Source organism: Garra rufa, chromosome 22 (assembly GCF_049309525.1).
Source record: "Garra rufa chromosome 22, GarRuf1.0, whole genome shotgun sequence".
NCBI classification, from domain to species: Eukaryota; Metazoa; Chordata; class Actinopteri; order Cypriniformes; family Cyprinidae; genus Garra; species Garra rufa.
This window is the reverse complement of record NC_133382.1, coordinates 16362226-16382665: the sequence shown is the minus strand read 5'-3', so window position 1 is coordinate 16382665 and position 20440 is coordinate 16362226. Positions and strand designations below refer to the sequence as shown.

Genomic DNA, 20440 nt, shown 5'->3' with positions numbered 1-20440 from the left:
TGACTTATCGCGAGAGGAAAAAATTACGTTTCAGTTGCATAACATCAGTTAATGGAAATGCCGTCATTTATAAAATAGCGCCAAAGATTTGCGCAAATCTGTAATGGAAACGCAGCTACAGAATTGGAAATACACCTAGTGGAAATGCATCAATTGCGCAAAAATGTTTTTACGCTCGCATGAGGTGGTTTTTCTGGCAATTCGAAATAGGAATATTTCACAAAACAGCAATGGAAACGTTTTTTTTCACATTTACAAGTCACATTTGATTAAATATAGCCAAAACCCACAAAAATCCGTTGCGATGACTTATCGTGAGAGGAAAAAATTACGTTTCAGTTGCATAACATTGGTTAATGGAGATGCCGTCATTTATAAAATAGCGCCAAAGTTTTGCGCAAATCTGTAATGGAAACGCAGCTACAGAATTGAAAATACGCCTAATGGAAATGCGTCAATTGCGCAAAAATTCTTATATATCGCAAAAATGTTTTTATGCTCGCATGAGGTGGTTTTTCTGGCAATTCGAAATAGGAATATTTCACAAAACAGCAATGGAAACATTTTTTTCATATTTACAAGTCACATTTGATTAAATATAGCCAAAATCTCACAAAACTTATCGCAAAAAGACTTATCGCAAGGAAAAAAATAAGTTTTAGTCGCATAACATCGGAAACAGTGCACTGTAAAATCCAATAGTTTACCTTACTTAGATTTACTTAGTTATCTTTACTTAGTTGCTATACTTACTAGGTTGTATTAAGTTACAGCTACTTTCAATGCAAGTAAAACAATTTACTTACTGCTTTGAGTGACGCTTACTTAAAATATTCAAGTAGCCACAAAGGAACCAATGACATTAAGAAACCAGTGAGAGGCAGCAGTGCACTAATATGTTGCTAATTTCCTAAATAAAAAAAGAAGAAGAAAATAAAAGTTTTTGAGGTGGGTCAATAGTTAATCTGCAGTTATTTTTCACAACTTACATTCACTTATTTCCCAAAGTCATCTTGAATGTTGTTTCAATACAACTGAAATATTTGAAAGAACATCACATTAACCTGACTTCATAAATAGATGTTAATTTTCATAAAATGTTTTTTTGTACCTACCATCATAGTGATTAATGGTCCCTTTGGTTGGGCAGTTGGAACTTTATTTATTTTATTGTAATTTTGTTCCTATTGATGCAGCAATGCAACATGGAATTATAATTATTAATATAATTAATATTTACTGATGATCTTTTAAAACTTCATTGTTCTTCGTTAACACCTTGATACACGTAATTGGGTTGAGATTATCATTAACTATATGTGGTTATGTGCTCAAGTCACAGACAGACTTCAACATTCAGCACGCTAATCACAACAATGGTAACAATTCAGTTTTATTTATTTTTATTAATTGTGACAAAAACCATTTTATTGTTTTATTTGCTCTTTTTGTTGTGCTACTATTGACACAAGACAGTAAATAAATTTAGCAAATAAAAATAACAACAGTAAAACAAACCAATTGCATAATTTATGCATGCTGCAATGCACTCTGGGAGTCAGTGAGTAGCTATACTAAGTCAAGAGTAAACCTTAAGTAAAGGATCAAGTAGCCCCTACAGTTCTTTTTTAGTTGCTAGAACTCTCATGTAAGTAAACTATATTAACTAAGCATTTGTCAGTACAACATATTATTTCTATTTCACTTTACTTAGTTTTTTTAAGGCAATCGGTTTCCATGCTTTTTTTAAGTAAGCCCAACTAATTAGAATTTACAGTATGGAAACGCTGTCATTTCGCAATACTTTTTAATCGACATTTATAAAATAACGCCAACGTTTTGCACAAATCTGTAATGGAAAGCAGCTATATAAACTCACAATTCTGACTTTTTTTCCAGAGCTATCAGAATTGCTAGATATAAAATGAGAATTGTTCAACAGAAACCCACTACTGCGAGAGATAAAGTCAGATATAAACAGATATAAACTTACAATTCAGGCTGTTTTTCTCGCAATTGCGACTTTGAATCTTGCAATTCTGACTTTCCTTTTCTCGCAATTGTGAGTTTGTATCTTGCAATTCTTACTTTTTTTTCTCAGAATTGTGAGATACAACTCGCAATTGCGAGTTAAAGTCCAGTTCTAAAAAAAAGAGCCATATGAAATGTTTACAGAATTGTGAGTTTATATCACAAAATTCTGACTATTTCTCAGTTTATACAATTCTGAGAAAAAAAGTCAGAATTGCAAATTTGTATCACGCAATTCTAAGAAAAAGTCAATTGTGAGATAAGTTGCAATAACCTTTTTTTAAAATTTTGTAGCTTGCATGCTTGAAGCATCTTGGAGACGTTGCCACACTTCTTCTAGGTTTAATTAGTCTCAGTTTGTTCTGTCTTCATGCCATTCCAGACAGACTGGATGATGATGAAGATCAGATCTCTGTGTGCAGCATAATTAATGACAAAATGAATGTTTGGAAATATAAACTGATATTTCCTACTGACATACTACACCATTTTTTAGCTGGTGAAAATACTAGTGTTCTAATAATTTTGGCCACCACTGCATATATTCTGTTTCTCCTCTTTGTCTTCCGGCTCTGCATTGCGCTTATTGTACCTTCGCTTCTTGCAGCTATATTATATTACATGTATTTGATGAGCTGGATGCTATGTTGGACCAGCTGCTCTTCTGTTTGTGCTGTTGTTCCTGCTTACACTAGTAGTGTATGTTACATAGGTTTGCTTTATGTTTTTCCATTAGGATTGGTCATCTTGTTGTTGCTGTTTTGAGTGTTTTTTTTCCAAGATTTTTGTAAGACCTTCTATATTGGTCTCCTATTTAGACTCGTCTTTGGAGACACGCTTGATCATTCTATCGTTCTGACAATATTACTTTTCCTGGATGTACATCCTAGGCTGATCCCAACAAAATCAACAGAGTGTTCTCAGAGACCAAACAGAAGGCAAGTAAAAAATCTAATTTCAAATCAAATGCTTAGATAATGATATTGTTAAAGGCTGAATTGAAGTTTTGGAACAACATGAGGCTGAAAACATGATAGTATTTTTATTATTGGGTAAACTATTCCATTCAGAAAGATAATTATGACTCTGGACCACAAAACTAGTCATAAGGGTCTTTTTTTTTTTTTTTTTTTAATTGAGATTCATACATACATCCTCTGTATAAATCGGTATACATTTTTGGATGAGATTTATAATTCAACTGAATAAATAAGCTTTCTATTGATGTATGGTTTGTTAGGATAGGACGATATTTGGCCAAAATTACAAATTTGAAAATATAGAATCTGAGGGTGCAAATTGCCTTTAAAGTTGGCCAAATTAAGTTCTTAGCAATGCATATTACAAATTAAAATTTTAGTTTTGATATATTTACAGTAGGCAATTTACAAAATATCTTCATGAAACATAATTTTTGGATAGAAGAAAAATCAATCATTTTGACCCATACAATGTGTTTTTAACTACAAATATACCCGTGCTACTTCAGACTGGTTTTGTGGTCCAGGGTCACAATTTTTGGACAGTTTAATTCTGCTTATCACACTCTTAAAAATAAAGGTGCTTTAAAAGGTTCTTCACAGCGATGCCATAGAAGAACCATTTTTGGTCTCACAAAGAACCATTCATGTAAAGGTTCTTTAAAGAATCATTTCTTTCTTACCTCTTTATAATCAGAAGAACCTTCTTTTGCCACAAAGAACCTTTTGTGAAACAGAAAAGTTATCAGATGTTAAGGGTTCTCTGTGGAACCATTTAGACAAAAAAGGTTTTTCTATGGTATTGTGAAGCACCTTTATTTTTATAAGTACAGATCCAAGTGAGTTGACATTCACTTAACTTTATTTTTCATTTTCGGTCTTTTTTTGTCCAAGTTTAGACTTGTAAAAATGAACTCTGTGGATCAGTGTGATTTAAGTGAAGATGTGACCGTTTCAACTCCAGTTCGGGACCCTGTACCCAGAAACCCCAATTGCTGGACTCACTACCACAAACCCATTTTCATCTTGATCGCCGGCGGGCTAGCATTAGCTGCTGGTTTTGTGATAATCCTCAATTCTAGTGGGTTACTTAATAGTAATTCTACATACGCAATGCCTGCAGAGGATGAATTGGGCCCATTGTGTCTTTCAGTCGGGCTGATGTTTGCTGTGCTCGGTGTGGTCTGGACATTGATCATAAAAGAAAATGTGAAACACAAAAGGCGGATGATCTAGAATTAGACCAGTAGCAGCCAACAATGTCATGTGGAAAACAATTGAGACCCTGGAACACAAAACCAGTCATAATGGTCAATTTTTTGAAATTTATGCATCATCTGAAAGCTGTATAAATAAATTTTCCATTGATGTAAAGTTTGGATAGAGTTAGGATAGGACAATATTTGGCTGAGATACAACTATCTGAAAATCTGAGGGTGCAAAAAAAATCTAAACATAGGGGAAAAAGAAACGCCTTTAAAGTCCAAATTAAGTTCTTAATGCATATTACGAATCAAAAACTAAGTTTTGATATATTTACAGTAGGAAATGTACGAAATATCTTCATGGAACATGATCTTTACTTACTATCCTAATGATTTTTGGCATGAAAGAAGAATCATGTATTATTGGAAATTGCTACAAATATACCTGTGCTACTTAAGACTGGTTTTGTGGTCCAGGTTCACATTTATGTACATTTTTGTAAATATTACTACTGTTAAAATGTTTAACTTGTTGGTGTAATTGTTGTCATTTTGACTCACATGTAGTGTGTTTTGATGGTCATTTATCTTCACAATTGTGATCCTGATAAAAGCGTTATTTTACTGCTCAACATCGAGGTTTATTCACTTAAGTGTACTTTGAACATCAGCTACAGGTGTACGTCATGTTTCTCATGTGTACTTTTAACACTGTAGCCTTCTGAAGAGGCGAGCTGGAGTCTAGTAAACCAATTCAATAAAAAACGACACAAATATATTGTGGATATGGAGAAAAAGTATCCAGGAGTTGGTCGTTGTAAATGTGCATTTTGGTTTGCTGTTTTCCACGACATTTTTGGACTTTTTATCCTCCTGGTTGGTGTGTTTTGGAACATCTTTTTCCATGACTTTTTAATTTACGCTGGAGCTGTGATCATTTTCCTGAGTCTTATCTGGTGGGTGTTCTGGTACACTGGTAATATCGAAGTGCCTCCTGAAGAGCTGGAAGATGACATTGCTCAATACAAACACACTAAAGGAATTTCAGGCGTTATGCGTAAAGTCTCCAGCAGTCTTTCCAACGGACTGAGGAACTCCTTCAGAAGAAATGGAAGAATCAACACTCAGGCTGAAGGCTCTCAGGCAAGCCGCACGGCTAGAGCAGATCAACCGGTTACCATTGCCATGAGCTTGTATATGAATGATCAACCACCTGGGACCAGCAACAACCTGAACCGAGATCCTTTAGTGATATAACATACAGGTAACACAAATAATACACTATGAGTTTGATAATGCATGGAAACCAATTCATTTTCATGTTATTATCAATAAGCATGATCTTTGCAATGAAGTTAATCATTTATAGCGTTCTGGTCTTTAGGAGGATTCTTATTGGACAGGAGAGAGAATCAAATAGGACTTATCTTTTGTACCACACACAGCAAACTTTGCTCAACATTCTGTGTCAGGCTCTGATTTGCATTTCTATTCCCACAGTGCTTCACGGGGAGACCCTCCACTTCACATCTGCATTCACTCTGCTTTGAAATGACTTTTTGAAGTGTAGTGAAGTGAAGATCAGTGTTTGGCTACATTTCTCTATATATATAAATATATTTTAAATATTGTTCTTTTAATCAAATTAAACTAAAATATGTTTGTATTATTTAATATAATATGATAACATTATTATATAATAAACTAATCTAATATGTTGTCTCACTATGTCTAATAAGCAGTGCTTATGTGTTTAAAAGGATATCAGGAAAATATTATTTGTGTTATGTACAAACTTTTGCAATTAAAATCATTTATTAGCCTGTTATTGGTTTCTGTTAAAATGATTGTAATATTAACGGGAAAAGACGTTAAACGCCGACATATTCTGGGGGATACAAACATTTGGCAGGCAAAGTGTAGGTCTCATTTCATGGTTTCATTTTGAAAGGGTGTTTGTTGTCAATAATATACTGACTTTGTTCAAACATTACTACAAATTTAATCACCCTCTGATAAACGTTGATCTTACAAATAACTAACCCTAACCCTGACCCTGGACTACAAAACCAGTCATAAGTGTCAATTATACATTTGAATAAATTAGCTTTCCAGATGCATTACGATAAGGTGTTAAAATAGGACAATATTTGGCAGAGATACAGCTATTTGAAAGTCTGTAATCTGAAAGTGCAAAAAAATCTAAATATTGAGAAAATTGCCTTTAAAGTGTATAGATGAAATTCTTAGCAATGCATATTACTAATCAAAAATTAAGTTTTGATATATTTACCTTAGGAAATTTTCAAAATATCTTCATAGAACATGATCTTTACTTACCCTAATGATTCTTGGCATAAATGAAAAATTGATCATTTTGACCCATAAAATGTATTTTTGGCTATTGCTACAAATATACCCAGACTGGTTTTGTGGGCCTTTGTGGGGACTTGCCTGTTTATAAAGCTGTTGTTCAGCATTTGCTTATTAGGTTTACATTGAAATTTAATGAATTAAATGGTTAATTTTTTTTGTAATCTGTCTCTAAATGTTTGTATCTCAGGGAGCACTCTTTTTATAATATATAAAAACATATATAGACTTTTGTGACTTGTGTTTTAGTAAATAAAATCTTTTTGTAATCTTGACAAACCACATAGCGTTGGAAAGATGTGACAGTCAAGGTTTCATATTTGGTGACTGTTTTGTAAAGGAAGTGATACTGTGACAGAAATGTATTGATTTGTGACAGAAACGGCATCAAAAAATTTATAAAGTTCTTGTAGAGTGCCCAAATAAAATCTCACAGGAACCAACATTTCTGTGATATTCAAGTTTGGAACATAACTTAATTAGAAATATGGCTTTGATTTTAAAGCAATTTTAGAGTGCAACATATTTTATAAAACATATATATATTATTTAAATAAGAAAATATTATATTACATTATCTTTACTGTAAACTTAAACTTACATTTTCTTATACTTAATCACTTCAGCAAAAATCTGCAATGTCTCATCTTTAAAAAGAGACCTGTATTACAAAGCATTCAGGAATTACAACCATTTGTTTAAAATGTAACAAGCAACATTAATAAACAAGTGTTTTTAATACAAGTTCCAATAAGATAGAAATGATAAATAATTGATTTTCTGACGTCTCTTTATGGCTTGCCCTTTAGAGGGTTAAAAATGCTATAAGAAAACTTGTTAATTGTGATACTGGACCACAAAACCAGTCTTAAGTAGCATGGGTATATTTGTAGCAATAGCCAAAAATACATTGTATTGGTCAAAATGATCAATTTGTTTTATGCCAAAAATTATTAAGAAAGTAAAGTAAGTAAAGATCATGTTCCATGAAGATATTTTAAGTAGTATAATTTTTCATTAGTAATATGCATTGCAAAGAACTCATTTGGACAACTTTAAAGGAATTTCTCAATATTTAGATTTTTTTTGCACCCTCAGCTTTCAGATGATGTATAAATCTAAAAAAAAAATAGCCCCTTATGACTGGTTTTGTGGTCCAGGGTCACATATATAGTAGAATTAGCATTACTGGGCACTGAAAAAACCTATAAATCACTTGTTTAAAGCCAGCATTGTCAAAGAGGAAATATTTTGTATGGGTCAAAATGATACATTTTTCTTTTATGCCACAAATTATTAGGATATTAAGTAAAGGTTACGTTCCATGGGGATATTTTGTAAAAGTCCTACCGTAAAATTGATAAAAACTTTTTTCTCAATATTTGGATTTTTTTTTTTTTGCACCCTCAGATTTTTCAAATATTTGTATCTCAGCCAAATATTGTCTTATCCTAACAAACTATACATCAATGGAAAGCTTATTTATTCAATGTATTCAGCTTTCAGTTGATGTATAAATGATACTAGGTCACAATTGGTTAACAGTAAGTTCCCTATATATAGGGGGAAACTGTAATATACATTTAATCTAAGTGTACAGTAAAACTGTTAATGCACCATTACTGTAATAATTTACAGTGAAAACCGTAAACTGGCACTTCCTGATTTCCCTTAGAGACACATTTGATGGTGTTTAATTTAAATAATTGTGTTTCTTATTAGTTTTTGTTATCAGTTATTCATATTAGGGTTTTATGTTACAGCTCATGTTGTTTAATTCATGTTTATTGCAATATTTTAGTGTTGTGTGCTACCATGATGTTGTTTCGTAGTTGTACACCTTCCAAATATTAGTATTTACTTCAGCTTGTGGAAAGGCTACTTGTGATGAACTTTGACTTTACATGTGGCTTTCTCTTTACTACCTGTGTTATTATGGTGGCTGTCAGTATGCAAAAGGTACAAAACAGGATTTAGTACCAAGTAGACTTAAGTTGTTACTGGCTTAAGTTGTAATTAAACAAATCATTTTTAAACTGTAATAAGTTTAACAATGTACTTACATGAGTAATTAAACAACAATGGAAATTTGGTTGATGAACAGTTTCTGTCATGAGAAAATGTGAAAAACTTTTTTGATGCCATTGCGAAAGACAAAAGTGTCGACGGCCCAGGGACATCCCCTTCTTAAGTCATATTTACATACTGGGCATAATAAAATGTTGGCTGCTGTGTAAGTTCAGTGATGCCTAGTACCTCAGTGGACGATGCTTCCCTTCATATTGCTGCTTTACATTATTATTTATGCTGAGGGAAAATGTGCAAAGAATTATTATTACGATGGACTTCTTGAGGAGTGTCAACATTGCTCCATTAGATGCAACTCCCCGCCAACTCTTTGCAAAACATTTTGTACCTCAAGTAAGTATTGCTTTAATATCTGATTCAAAACTTTTAAATTCATTTAATTTTCATTTTCAAAACTAAGACTATGAACAAGCACAGTAAGGTTACTGATTTTTTGTATAAATGTAATAGTTAAAGTCACAGCAAGTCAACATACTCCTTGCTGAATCAATAAGTTGTTTAGAAATTTTTTAAAACATGATTATAATGTTTGCTGCCCTGAAGAAGCTACAGTCAAACCTAAATTTATTCAGAAACCTTCAACATATTTCTCACACTATCACAGTTTATTATCACAGTAATAAATGGTAATAAAATACGACAAGAACTTATGCTGATGATACACGGGGCAACTTTTTGAGCAATTTTATCGGGCAACTTTTTTTTTGCAATATTATTTGGGCACTTTCCCATTGAAAATGGGTAACAGATTTCTATCTGGATAATTTAGATCAATCGTGGGCCCTGTTTCTCACCTGGTTGCCCATTGACGGCAACATTTGCCAAAGTTGCCCGGCAATATTGCTCAAAAAGTTGCCCAGTGTATCATCAGCCTTAGAGTTAAACTGTGTTGGAACAAATTCATCTTGATAATGTCAGATAACTTTAATAGAAAGGTATGTATCAACCAAATATTCAGATAACTGTTAGTATGACTATATTTACACAACTATCAAGACTTTCTCGACCAATTACCAAGCAATGCCTAATTTTGTTCAGTCTGTGGTGTAAAAAGTAAAACATGGTCAGTTCAAATTGTTTAAATAATTTACTGGTAGTCCACTGTATGAAGAATTTGGGGTATAATATGTCACAGTTTACTTTATTTTGCTATTCTCACTTACATAAATCAACTATAGTGCCCTGCACCCACTAGTAAAAAATATATCTGGTGTCTGAATAATTTTTGGTTTGACTGTATATAACTATTCAATATAAAATAGAATATTTATTAATATATACATATATTCTACATGTAAAATATATGTATAATATAAATGCATAAAAAACAGTACAAAACAGTACAGTAGGGCAGTACAAAATAAAATACCAAACGCAATTATTATATAAATGTCCTTTTTTATATCATTCAAATAAAATTGTTTAAATTCTGCAAAACGTATGACCACTTATGAATAGAACTGTATTATGTTGTATGATTTCAGTCTCTTATTCAGTGCCTCATTGTGTCCTTTACAGTCCCAGAGAATGAAGTTGAAAAGAATCAAAACATTCGTTTAATTTTGATCGTGTTTTTTGTGTTCCTGGGAGCTTTCACAGCACTGACCATTATTCTGCGAGTTATACGCAGAAAAACCTGTAAGCCCATCATGAAAAAAGGTATACTGCTGAAAGAATTTTGAATATTAATAAAAATGTAGTCAGTGTTGTCCAAATTATAGTACATTGATTTAAATGATAGCATTTTTGATTTTATGTATGACATTATTACAACATATGACTTCATTTGATATTTTTGTATGTCTATGCTTATTCTAGCACTTAGTGTTTTATAGTGACATTAACTGTGTGGGAAACAAATTCTTACAAAGTCAATGAAATGTCACACAGTGATAGGTCAAGAACAAACAACGTCTGACAGCGAGAGAGGCTCGAATGTCACAGAGCAATCTGAAGATACGGATGAAGCTACGACTGATTTCTCAGATGGATTAAACCAGCATCACTACAACTCCAACCTGCCTCTTCCTTCCACTGAGGAAGGCACAACTTTGCTGGTTACCACAAAGACAGTACAAGCGTACCATTGTAAACCTGTCATATAGAGAGGAGATCACTGGAACTTCTAGAACAACAGGAGACTCAGAAAACACTGCACATCATCTGGTAAACAGTGATAGTGAGCATAAAACTGGATAAAACTGTCACGACTGCTGGATGCACTAATAACGGACACAGGACTTGAACTTCAACACAAGATGGTATCTGATTGTCAGAAGTGAACATCTCAGTGTTATTTAGATGTATTATCTGCAATATTAGAATTGATAAAATATTAAAAACAATTTTTCACCATACTTTGTGCAAAAGGTCACTTTTTTATCAGTGCAAAACTGTACAACATTAAGTTGTAGCTTTGTTAAATTAAAATATGTTCTTACTATTTGTAAAAATATATGCTTAAAAGGATAGTTCACCTATTTCATTGTAAAATCTGCCATTATTTACCCTTTAATTTTATTTCCCAAACAATGTATGACATTTCTCTTATCAAAATCATTGTTGTAGTAAAAGTCATAAAGAGAGACATAAACTGTGGTTAGTGTAGCAAAACCATGGTTAATTTGTGGTTAGCATGCTGTAACTATAGTGAAATAGTTCATTTGGGTTTTATTTGTAGTAAAACCATGGTTAATTTTCCTAAGGGGTTGATTTGTTAGGCAAAATCATTTCAGTCACCATTTACTTTCACTGTATGAAAAACAATATGAAGGTGAACGGTGACGGAAGTTGTCCAACAGTCTGCCTAAACATTTCCTTTTGTTTTTCACCGAAGAAATAAAGTCATACAGGTTTGGAACAAAACGAGGGTAAGTAAAGGATGTCGGAGTGTTCATCTTTGTGTGAACTTTCCCTTTAAAACAGACTTTCAGAATCCACTGACGTAAATTCGACTTCAAAATACGTTTATTTATATTTTTTTGAATGATTTATTAGGCTGTGTAGCTTTGACCCACGTGACAATGTTGCTGTCACGTGACACGAGGGCAATGTCATGTGACTGACACGAGCGCTGTACAGTGGCATTAGCGAGCTCTAGTTAGCACAACGATACAGTTTAACTCGGTAGAAAACAGTTAACTCATGCTAAACAGTAAACCCTTACGACACTTCATAAAACAGACTAGTCATAGTTGTGATGCATTAAACGGCTTTAAAAAACTGCTAGTGTTTTCTAAAGCTAGGCCTCGGTTATACTGTAACGTTTAACCGCTCTGCAAATGAAACTATGGAGAACGACCCAAAATGTCAACAGTGTTTGTAAACATCTTTTGGGAATAATTTGATACTTTTGGGGACATACGCAACCGCTATTCATGTCGCTTGCTAAACCGTTTGGTCTGGAATTTCAGAATGAACGGTGAGTTGTAAATATGAGGTGATGGATTCTTGCTGTTACGTTGTTTATTTGTATATTCAACACATGTAATTGCTATTTAAATATTGTTTGTGAGGAAGCCAGGGGTTTCAAAACATCCAGTCTGTGCTATGCATATGCAAATACTAGAATGTCATACTTAAAGAACTAAGTCAAGAGCATAAATGGAATAAAAGAGTCATTTTGACAACAACTGCAACAACTTCCTAATTTCTTTATATGTTGTTTTGACAGGTCATGTCAAATGTGTGACTGAGTTGGGCTTCATTCAGGACAAAAATCACAGCATGAAATGAATAACAGTTTAGCATTATGACAAAAGATTGACTGCATACAGATATATGTGTGTTTGGGTGTGTATGTACATATATGTATATATAATTGTTTATCAGTGAAGAATAGATCAGTATATTCAGACTGACAGTGCCAGCTTACACCATTCAGATCTGCTTGTGCTTGTCTGTGCAGTCAATCGTTTACCAAATTGTTAATCATTGTTATTCATTTCATGCTCTGTGATTTTTATGTTTATTTTGACTGTTAATATCAGTAATATCTCAATACACTGTACCTTACAGGCACGCAGCAAAATGACCTGAAAAGACAAAACCTGTTGGAGAGACTTCTTGATGCAGTTAAACAGGTAAAGTGACATTGAGTTGTTTCCTTGATTATTTGATAACTTTTTTTGTTTCCACTTCTAACACAAAGCATTTCCTCTTTGACAGTGCTGCCTTTGAACAATTGATTTATAGGCTTTTAAGTGCCCAGTTCTGCCAATTATAAAATATATGTGACCTGGACCACAAAACCAGTCATAAGGGTCAATTGTTTTAAATTTTGAAATTGAGATTTATACATCATCTGAAAGCTGAGGGTGCAAAAAAATGTAAATATTAAAGGAGTAGTTCACTTTCAGAACAAAAAATGACAGATAATGTACTTACCCCCTTGTCATCCAAGATGTTCATGTCTTTCTTTCTTCAGTTGTAAAGAAATTATGTTTTGAAAACATTTCAGGATTTCTCTCCATATAATGGACTTCTATGGTGCCCCCCAGTTTGAACTTCCCAGCTGAGGAAGAAGGGTCTTATCTAGCGAAATGATTGGTTATTTTCTAAAAACATTTATAATCTATATATTTTTTAATCTCTACACAGAGTACACATAGAGCTACACAAGACAAGCATTTGAGATTAAAAGTATATATATATTTTTTAGAAAATAACCTATCGTTTTGCTAGATAAGACCCTTCTTTCCTCGGCTGTGATCATTTGGAGCCATTTGAAACTGCATTTTAGAAGTTCAAACTCGGGGGCACTATAGAAATCCATTATATGGAGAGAAATTGTGCAATGTTTTCCTCAAAAAACATTATTTCCTTACAACTGAAGAAAGAAAGACATGAACATCTTGGATGACAAGGCGGTGAGTACATTATCTGTGAATTTTTGTTCTGAAAGTGAACTACTCCTTTAAGAAAATGAACTTAAACTTGTCCAAATGAAGTTCTTAGCAATGCGTATTACTAATCAAAAATTAAGATGTGATATATTTACAGTAGGGCATTTCCAAAAATCTTCACGGAACATGATCTTAATATCTTAATGATTTTTAGCATAAAAGAAAAATGGATAATTATGGCCCATACAATGTATTGTTGGCTATTGCTACAAATATATCCATGCGACTTATGACTTATGTTTTGGGTTTCAGGGTCACATATCCACATCATTTCTGACAGCAGTGACTTTTTTTTACACTTATTGGTGTTAAAATATCTGGCAGTTAATCAACCAATATATTGGTATAGAAAAAAAAAGTATAAATACTAATGATAAAAATCTGTTTTTTTTTTTTTAAACAGAAAATAAAATATCAGGATACCTTTTTATGAACAAACACTGTCAACACCGATATGCTATTTTAGTTTGAGTGCAGAAAATAATTTATGTTTCTCGCATTTACCAGCTGTTTTATTTAGTGAGTTTAGTGACAATGGTAGATTAGGTTATTAAATATTAATATTTATCCAGGTGCCCATGAAGGTGCTGCAGAAAGATATATAATGCATAAAAAAGTTTGAAGACAACAATGACATTTCCAACTGTTTGAATAATATGATTTTGAAATATAACAATGTTCATTAAGGGCTGAACATGCCCTTTTCTAATTGATTATTTTCCTCTCAGTGCCAAATTCGCTTTGGTGGCAGGAAGGAGATTGCCTCAGATTCTGATAGCAGGTGAGAAGAAAATGTTATAACTGTTTTACCTCTTTATTTTATACATCTGGAAAAGTGTGATCAGATCATACCAAATTTGTATGCTTTTATTAATTTATAATTTTTCCTCTTTTGCTGTCGCAGAGTCATATGCCTGTGTGCCCAGTTTGAAGCAGTACTTCAACACGGCTTGAGGAAAAGTCGTGGTTTAGCCCTCACTGCAGCTGCCATTAAACATGCTGCTGGATTTAGCAGTAAAACTGAAGCAGGTACTGTAACTCATTCCATTAAATAATCGACACGCGGACCTTACTTTCCGTCGTTCATCTTTTAGCCAGTCATGTTAATCGAAGTATTTTTCCAAGCATTTACTCATTGAATTCTTTGCCCTAAATAATGAGTTTGTCTTAGTTGGTACCCCTAAGAGACATTGCCAGAGAGATTTCCCTAGTAACAAAGAACACATGTGGTGTTCTGGGTTGTCCATAGAGGAAACAGATGCTCATGAGTGCTCATACAGGAAAACCAGGTGCTGATACTGTTTATGAAACCAGATGGTTATGCAACAAGCCTTTTAAAAATGGCAAAAAAGAGAAACACGGTTTTTCTGAGGTTAGTCTTTGCACCTGCTGTGGTTTTGAGCTGTTTAAAATTAACAGCACAACTAAGAGTGATACTATGAATCAATGCTTTGTACTTTTAGCTTTTGTATAGTAGAAAGTTGACTCAGAAAGTAGTACGGATTTTGAATGATGTTCATTAAGCTTGAGTTTCTATTGTAAATAATGTACTTGATGAACTCCACTCGAAACTCAAGTCCTTAACAAACATACTTGAAGAAATTTATAGCCGAATGAGTTCATACGGTCATGTTTTTTTTGCAGATATATACATATGTGAACCTGGACCACAAAACCAGTCTTAAGTAGCACGGGTATATTTGTAGCAATAGCCAAAAATACAAAGTATGGGTCGGAATTATCGATTTTTCTTTTATGCCAAAAATCATTACGATATTAAGTACAGATCATATTCCATGAAGATATTTTGTAAATTTCCTACCCTGAATATTTTAAAACTTATTTTTTGATTAGTAATATGCATTGCTAAGAACTTCGTTTGGACAACTTTCTCAGTATTTAGGTTTTTTTTTACCCTCAGATTCCAGATTTTCAAATAGTTGTATCTCAAACAAATATTGTCATATCCTAACAAACCATACAATGGAAAGCTTATTTATTTAGCTTTCAGATGATGTATAAATCTTAATTTTGAAAAATTGACACTTATGACTGGTTTTGTGGTCCAGGGTCACATATATATATATGGGTCGAGACATCTGCACGAGGTGTCTGCATCAAACTAAATGTACAAAAGTGATTTTTTATACATAGAAATCATGTTAAATGCAACTAAAGTGTCAGCTTTAATGTTTCAAATACTTTGTGAAAATAAAGAGTCATATATCGGTCAAATAATGTTCCATTGTCATTTAGCGTAACAGATATATTTGTGTTAAACTTTCTTTGATGAAATATATAAATGTCTTTATCATCACTTTTGATCAATTTAAAGCATCCTTGCTAATAAAGTATTAATTTATATAATGTCTTTACCCAAAATAAAATAAAATAAAATAAAACAAAACAAAATAAATAAATTTTACTGACTCCAAGCTTTTAAATGGTATAGTGTATAATGTTACAAGGGTTTTTTATTTCGAATAAATGCTGATCTTTGATCGCTGAAAAAATGTGTTTAAAAAAACTGAAAAAATCTTTTAAATATTGATAATAATAATAGAAAATGTTTCTTGAACAGCAAATCAGTATATTAGAATGCTGTCATTTTAAATAGTAAAATATTTCACAATATTACTGCTTTTTTGTATTTTGAGTCAAATAAATGCAGGCTTGGTAAGGAGAAAGGGAATTCTTTAAAAAAATGCTAAAAATCTTACTGTTCAAAAACTTTTGACTGATAGTGTATGAAAGTCATATTTTTTTCCTCAGAAGAAAAAATAAATAAACAGGACACATTCTTGGTGAAAATGATCTTATCTAAGCCCACAACCTTTTGGTTTCCCGCCCAGATCGTTAACCATGGGGCCGCACCACCCTGTATCCTACAGTACCTAAATGTCACGAAGTCAAACAAGTATGACCACCTGAGCCCTAAGTGACCTATTTGAAAAAGTGTTACATACACACAGCTAACCAAGCTGTATGTGGGACTGGTATTTCCTAAATTCTGATTTACAAATGACCTCCTTTTATATAACTTCTGTAATATTTTGTACTTTTTATTATGAGGAACTGAGAACATTAACGTGTCGTTTCATACAGGCGTTTGTTGTGTGTTGCAGAGCTGACATTCTGGTTTTATGTCAAGGAGCACCTCAACCGTCATGAGCTGCAGCGCTTTTACTCTCTGCGGAATATTACATCTGAGCAGGGCCGGGGCCGGGCATGGCTTCGTTGTGCCCTGAACGAACACTCACTAGAGCGTTACCTCCACATGCTTCTTGCAGACCATGCCCGTCTTAGGTACAGAATTCCATGATTCACTTGACTGAATGTTGTTTTTCTCAACATATCAGTAAGAATCTTTTAATTTATTCAACATTCTCGGTTCATTGGTAAATTCTTTTAATTTAGTGCCTTCTATGAAGACTGGGCTTTTGTCCTGGATGAGGAAAGAGCCAGTATGCTGCCCACCATGGCTGCAGGTAATATTTCAATAAGTTATTTGCCACTTGCCGTCTTGAAGTCATGTACCTGTGTGTCCTTCCCTGTGCAAGTCTAAGTTCAGTTTATGTGTCAATAGGGCTCAATTCCATACTGTTTGCCATCAACATCGACAACACGGACCTAAATGGCCAAGTTCGTGGGGGGTCGTCTGTGTCTCACCTGCTTAAGGAGTCCACACAGGGCATGAGCAGTTTGTGGAAAGAGTCTACTCAAGGTGTCAGCACGCTTCTGCGGGAAATTGGCACTGCCACCGCAGTGGTCCCTGGTTTCATCCCTCGCTCGGATGCTCCATCAGACCCACTGCCTGTCCTGCCTCGCAGCACTTCTGCAGGTACTTGTGTCACATACCATAACAGAATTCAACATGAACTGTCAGAAATATGTGCGAACACTGTAGTTCTAGGGGTACAACTTGTCATTTTGGCAGTAACCCCTGAAGGGACAACTTTGTACCATGTCTATGCCTAAAAGGTGCATATTTGTACTGTAGAGTATTAAAATGTACCCTTAAAGCCCAGGGCCCGTATCCCTAAAGATTCTGAGAATCCTCTCAGAGAGCTCCTAACTTAACCTAAAAATTCCTTGCCAGGAGTTTTAGCTTAGAAGTGATTCCAGAACATTTTCAGTGAACTCTGAGCAAGGAATGGATGGAAAATCCTATCTTAGTGAGGAGGTGTGGTTGACCCCGTTGCTAGGTATGAGTCATCATTTCAAAAGCCGTGATTGGTTGGTCCTACAAGTTTGATGAAAATTAACTTTTGGTGATAATGAGCAAAGGATGTACCCTCAAAGCAATAAACATAATTATACACTCTAATCTTATGCAGACTGTAATAGTAAATAATATTTCACATTCAAGAAAATATCTGGAAAATGAATATTAAGCTGTAGGGGTTACAGCCTAACATTAGAATCTAAAATATGTGAAAACTTAAGCTCATTACACCCTGTTCAAATAATAATTCGTGTCTTATTTGCTCATATTAATATCCTAGCTGGCATATTTTGTACTTTCACTCCCATATGGACCTCATTGAAAACAAGATGGGCTGTCCTTAATGAAGTAGAAATTGCAACGTTACAACTCAGTGTGGTCTTAACGAGGGTAACACAGCTCAGCTTTTATCAATGTCTGTGATTGCTGGCTGGTCTATTTATGAAGGCTTGTTATCAAATATCCTACAAACACAGAAAATGGAGGAAAAAAGGAATCGCAAGCCGAACTGGACTGAGGAGCAAGGTTTGTTGCTGGCCCAGTTGGTGAACGAACATAAAGGTATGTTACGAGGAAAATTTGGCCCAACTGTCACCAGCCAAGGCAAGAGGCGCGCCTGGGACACAATATCCCAAACAATCAATGCTGCTTAGGGGAACTCCTAAGCCACTAAAAGTCCTCTTCCCTGCTCTTAGCAGATCTCGCCTTAGGAGCCCTTTTAAGCGCTAGGAATCTTGAGGAATAGCTTTTATATTAACTGGGATTTTCGTGTCACTTTTAGGGGAAATTCTAAGAAAACGTCATGACTCTGAGAATTTTCTTAGAATTTGGCCGCTAGGAGCCACTTTTTGCACAAAAATTCTTTAGGGATACGGGCCCTGATATACTCACAGCAAAATTCTTTTTTGTTCTCTGCTTGGGGTAAAAGGAAATTATACCTGAAATACCTGAGCAACGCTATACTTTTACTGAACATCCAACACCACCCACACTGCTGAGAGCAGGTTTAGATGAATATGTAAATATGTGATGCATGCTTTCCTCTCAATAACAGAAACAGCAGTGAAAAAAGCAGTTAAGAAAGCATCTGATAATAGCAATGTGGATATGTTTGCACAAGCTCTGCAATTCAGCACTCTGAAGTCAAGTACAGTTGAAGTAAAAAAGTTTACATACACCTTGCAGAATCTGCAAAATGTTAATTATTTTGCCAAAATAAGAGGGATCATACAAAATGCATGTAATTTTTTTATTCAGTACTGATGTCAATAACACATTTCACATAAAAGACATTTACATATAGTCCACAAGAGAAAATAATACTTGAATTTCTAAAAATGACCCTGTTCAAAAGGTTCTTAAAACTGTGTTGTTACCTGAAAGATCCACAGCTGTGTTTTTTGTGTAGTGATAGTTGTTCACTGATGCTTCAGAAGGAAAAACATGGATTATAGAACAGGGGGTGAAAACTTTTGAACAGAATGAAGATGTGTGAATTTTTCTTGCCTAAGTATCATATTTTTGTCATTTAGTACTGCCTTTCAGAAGCTACAGAAGATACTTGCATGTTTCCCAGAAGACAAAATAAGTTAAATTTACCCTAATCTTCAAATTCAAAAAGTTTAACCTCCCAGGCTCTTAATAAACTTTTGAAACTTTTGGGTCATTTTTATAAAATTGATTATTGGTATTATTACTCACCCTCATATTATTCCTTTTACTTCCATTTTAGATTCCGGTTTAAGAAAAGAGCGCAGACGTAAAAAGAAGATCACAAACATCATCTCCTTTGATGATGACTTGGACGCGGGTGCGGAAGATGAGGATGAGGCTGGTGAGGATGTTGTGAGGAGTCTCAGGAAGAGTACTGTGGGTCATGTGAGTTCTGAGGAGGCTCTGGACCCTCAAGACTCAACCTCTCCTGTTCATAATGGCCTGACTGAGCCTGGGATCGTGAACTGGCCTGAAACACCCCCGCAGAACGGAGTAATGCCTGATACCAAGAGCATTGACAATGAAGAGGAGGAAGAGGATGATGTTTATGGAAAAAGAAGGCCGGAGCCTACAGAAGAGGATCATGGGAATGGGGACCAGTGAGTTGACTTGAAATCTTGCTTTATTTGCAATAATCGACACTATGATGTAGTGAGACTTGAATTGAATTATTAAAAATACAAGAGGCATCATTGTGGAAAAAAATATTACTCATCTTTTATTTACATCTGAACAAAAAGTGCCATGGCCAAAATTATTCATACCTTTCTCAATAATCAATAGAAAAACCTTTATTGGCTATTACTGCAAACAAACGCTTCCTATAATTGCTGACCAGCTTTTTGCATGTCTCCACTGGTATTTTTGCCCATTCATCTTTAGTGATAAGCTTCAACTCTTTCAGGTTGGAGGGTCTCCTTGCCATCACCCTGATCTTTAGCTCCCTCCACAGATTCTCAATTGGATTTAAGTCAGGACTCTGGCTGGGCCACTGCAAAACGTTAATGTTTTGTCTGCTAACCATTTCTTCACCACTTTTAGCTGTGTGTTTTGGGTCGTTGTCGTGCTGAAATGTCCACTGTCCCAAGGCCAAGTTTCTCTGCAGACTGCCTTAAGTTGTTGAAAATTTTGATGTCTTGC

General features: G+C 34.3%; 2 protein-coding genes across 3 annotated transcripts in view; both read left to right on the top strand.

The window, feature by feature from the left end:
• Positions 1-8758: 8758 nt before the first annotated feature.
• Positions 8759-11021, top strand: LOC141297919 (tumor necrosis factor receptor superfamily member 17). Its single transcript, XM_073828386.1, has 3 exons — positions 8759-9010; positions 10196-10336; positions 10568-11021. The coding sequence occupies exons 1-3, from the start codon at positions 8857-8859 to the stop codon at positions 10780-10782; spliced, it is 510 nt and encodes a 169-aa protein (XP_073684487.1). The 5' UTR covers positions 8759-8856; the 3' UTR covers positions 10783-11021.
• Positions 11022-11753: 732 nt separating this feature from the next.
• The window catches only part of snx29 (sorting nexin 29), a 173185-nt gene continuing 164498 nt past the window's right edge, over positions 11754-20440 (top strand). For both annotated transcript variants that reach the window (XR_012341437.1, XM_073828126.1), the window contains exons 1-8: positions 11754-12098; positions 12695-12759; positions 14310-14362; positions 14486-14610; positions 16707-16887; positions 16999-17069; positions 17168-17422; positions 19539-19899. Coding sequence is in view for 1 of the 2 variants with exons in the window: in XM_073828126.1 (XP_073684227.1) it covers positions 12092-12098; positions 12695-12759; positions 14310-14362; positions 14486-14610; positions 16707-16887; positions 16999-17069; positions 17168-17422; positions 19539-19899 (1118 nt within the window). In the remaining variant the exon portion in view is untranslated. The remainder of the gene's footprint in view (positions 12099-12694; positions 12760-14309; positions 14363-14485; positions 14611-16706; positions 16888-16998; positions 17070-17167; positions 17423-19538; positions 19900-20440) is intronic.

Bases quoted from the DNA above. Each gene is read 5' to 3' on its own strand.
- LOC141297919 (XM_073828386.1), top strand. From the start codon at position 8,857: ATGCTTCCCTTCATATTGCTGCTTTACATTATTATTTATGCTGAGGGA. The intron at 9,011-10,195 runs GTAAGTATTGCT...TGTCCTTTACAG, and splicing joins CAAAACATTTTGTACCTCAA to TCCCAGAGAATGAAGTTGAA. The intron at 10,337-10,567 runs GTATACTGCTGA...AATGTCACACAG, and splicing joins TAAGCCCATCATGAAAAAAG to TGATAGGTCAAGAACAAACA.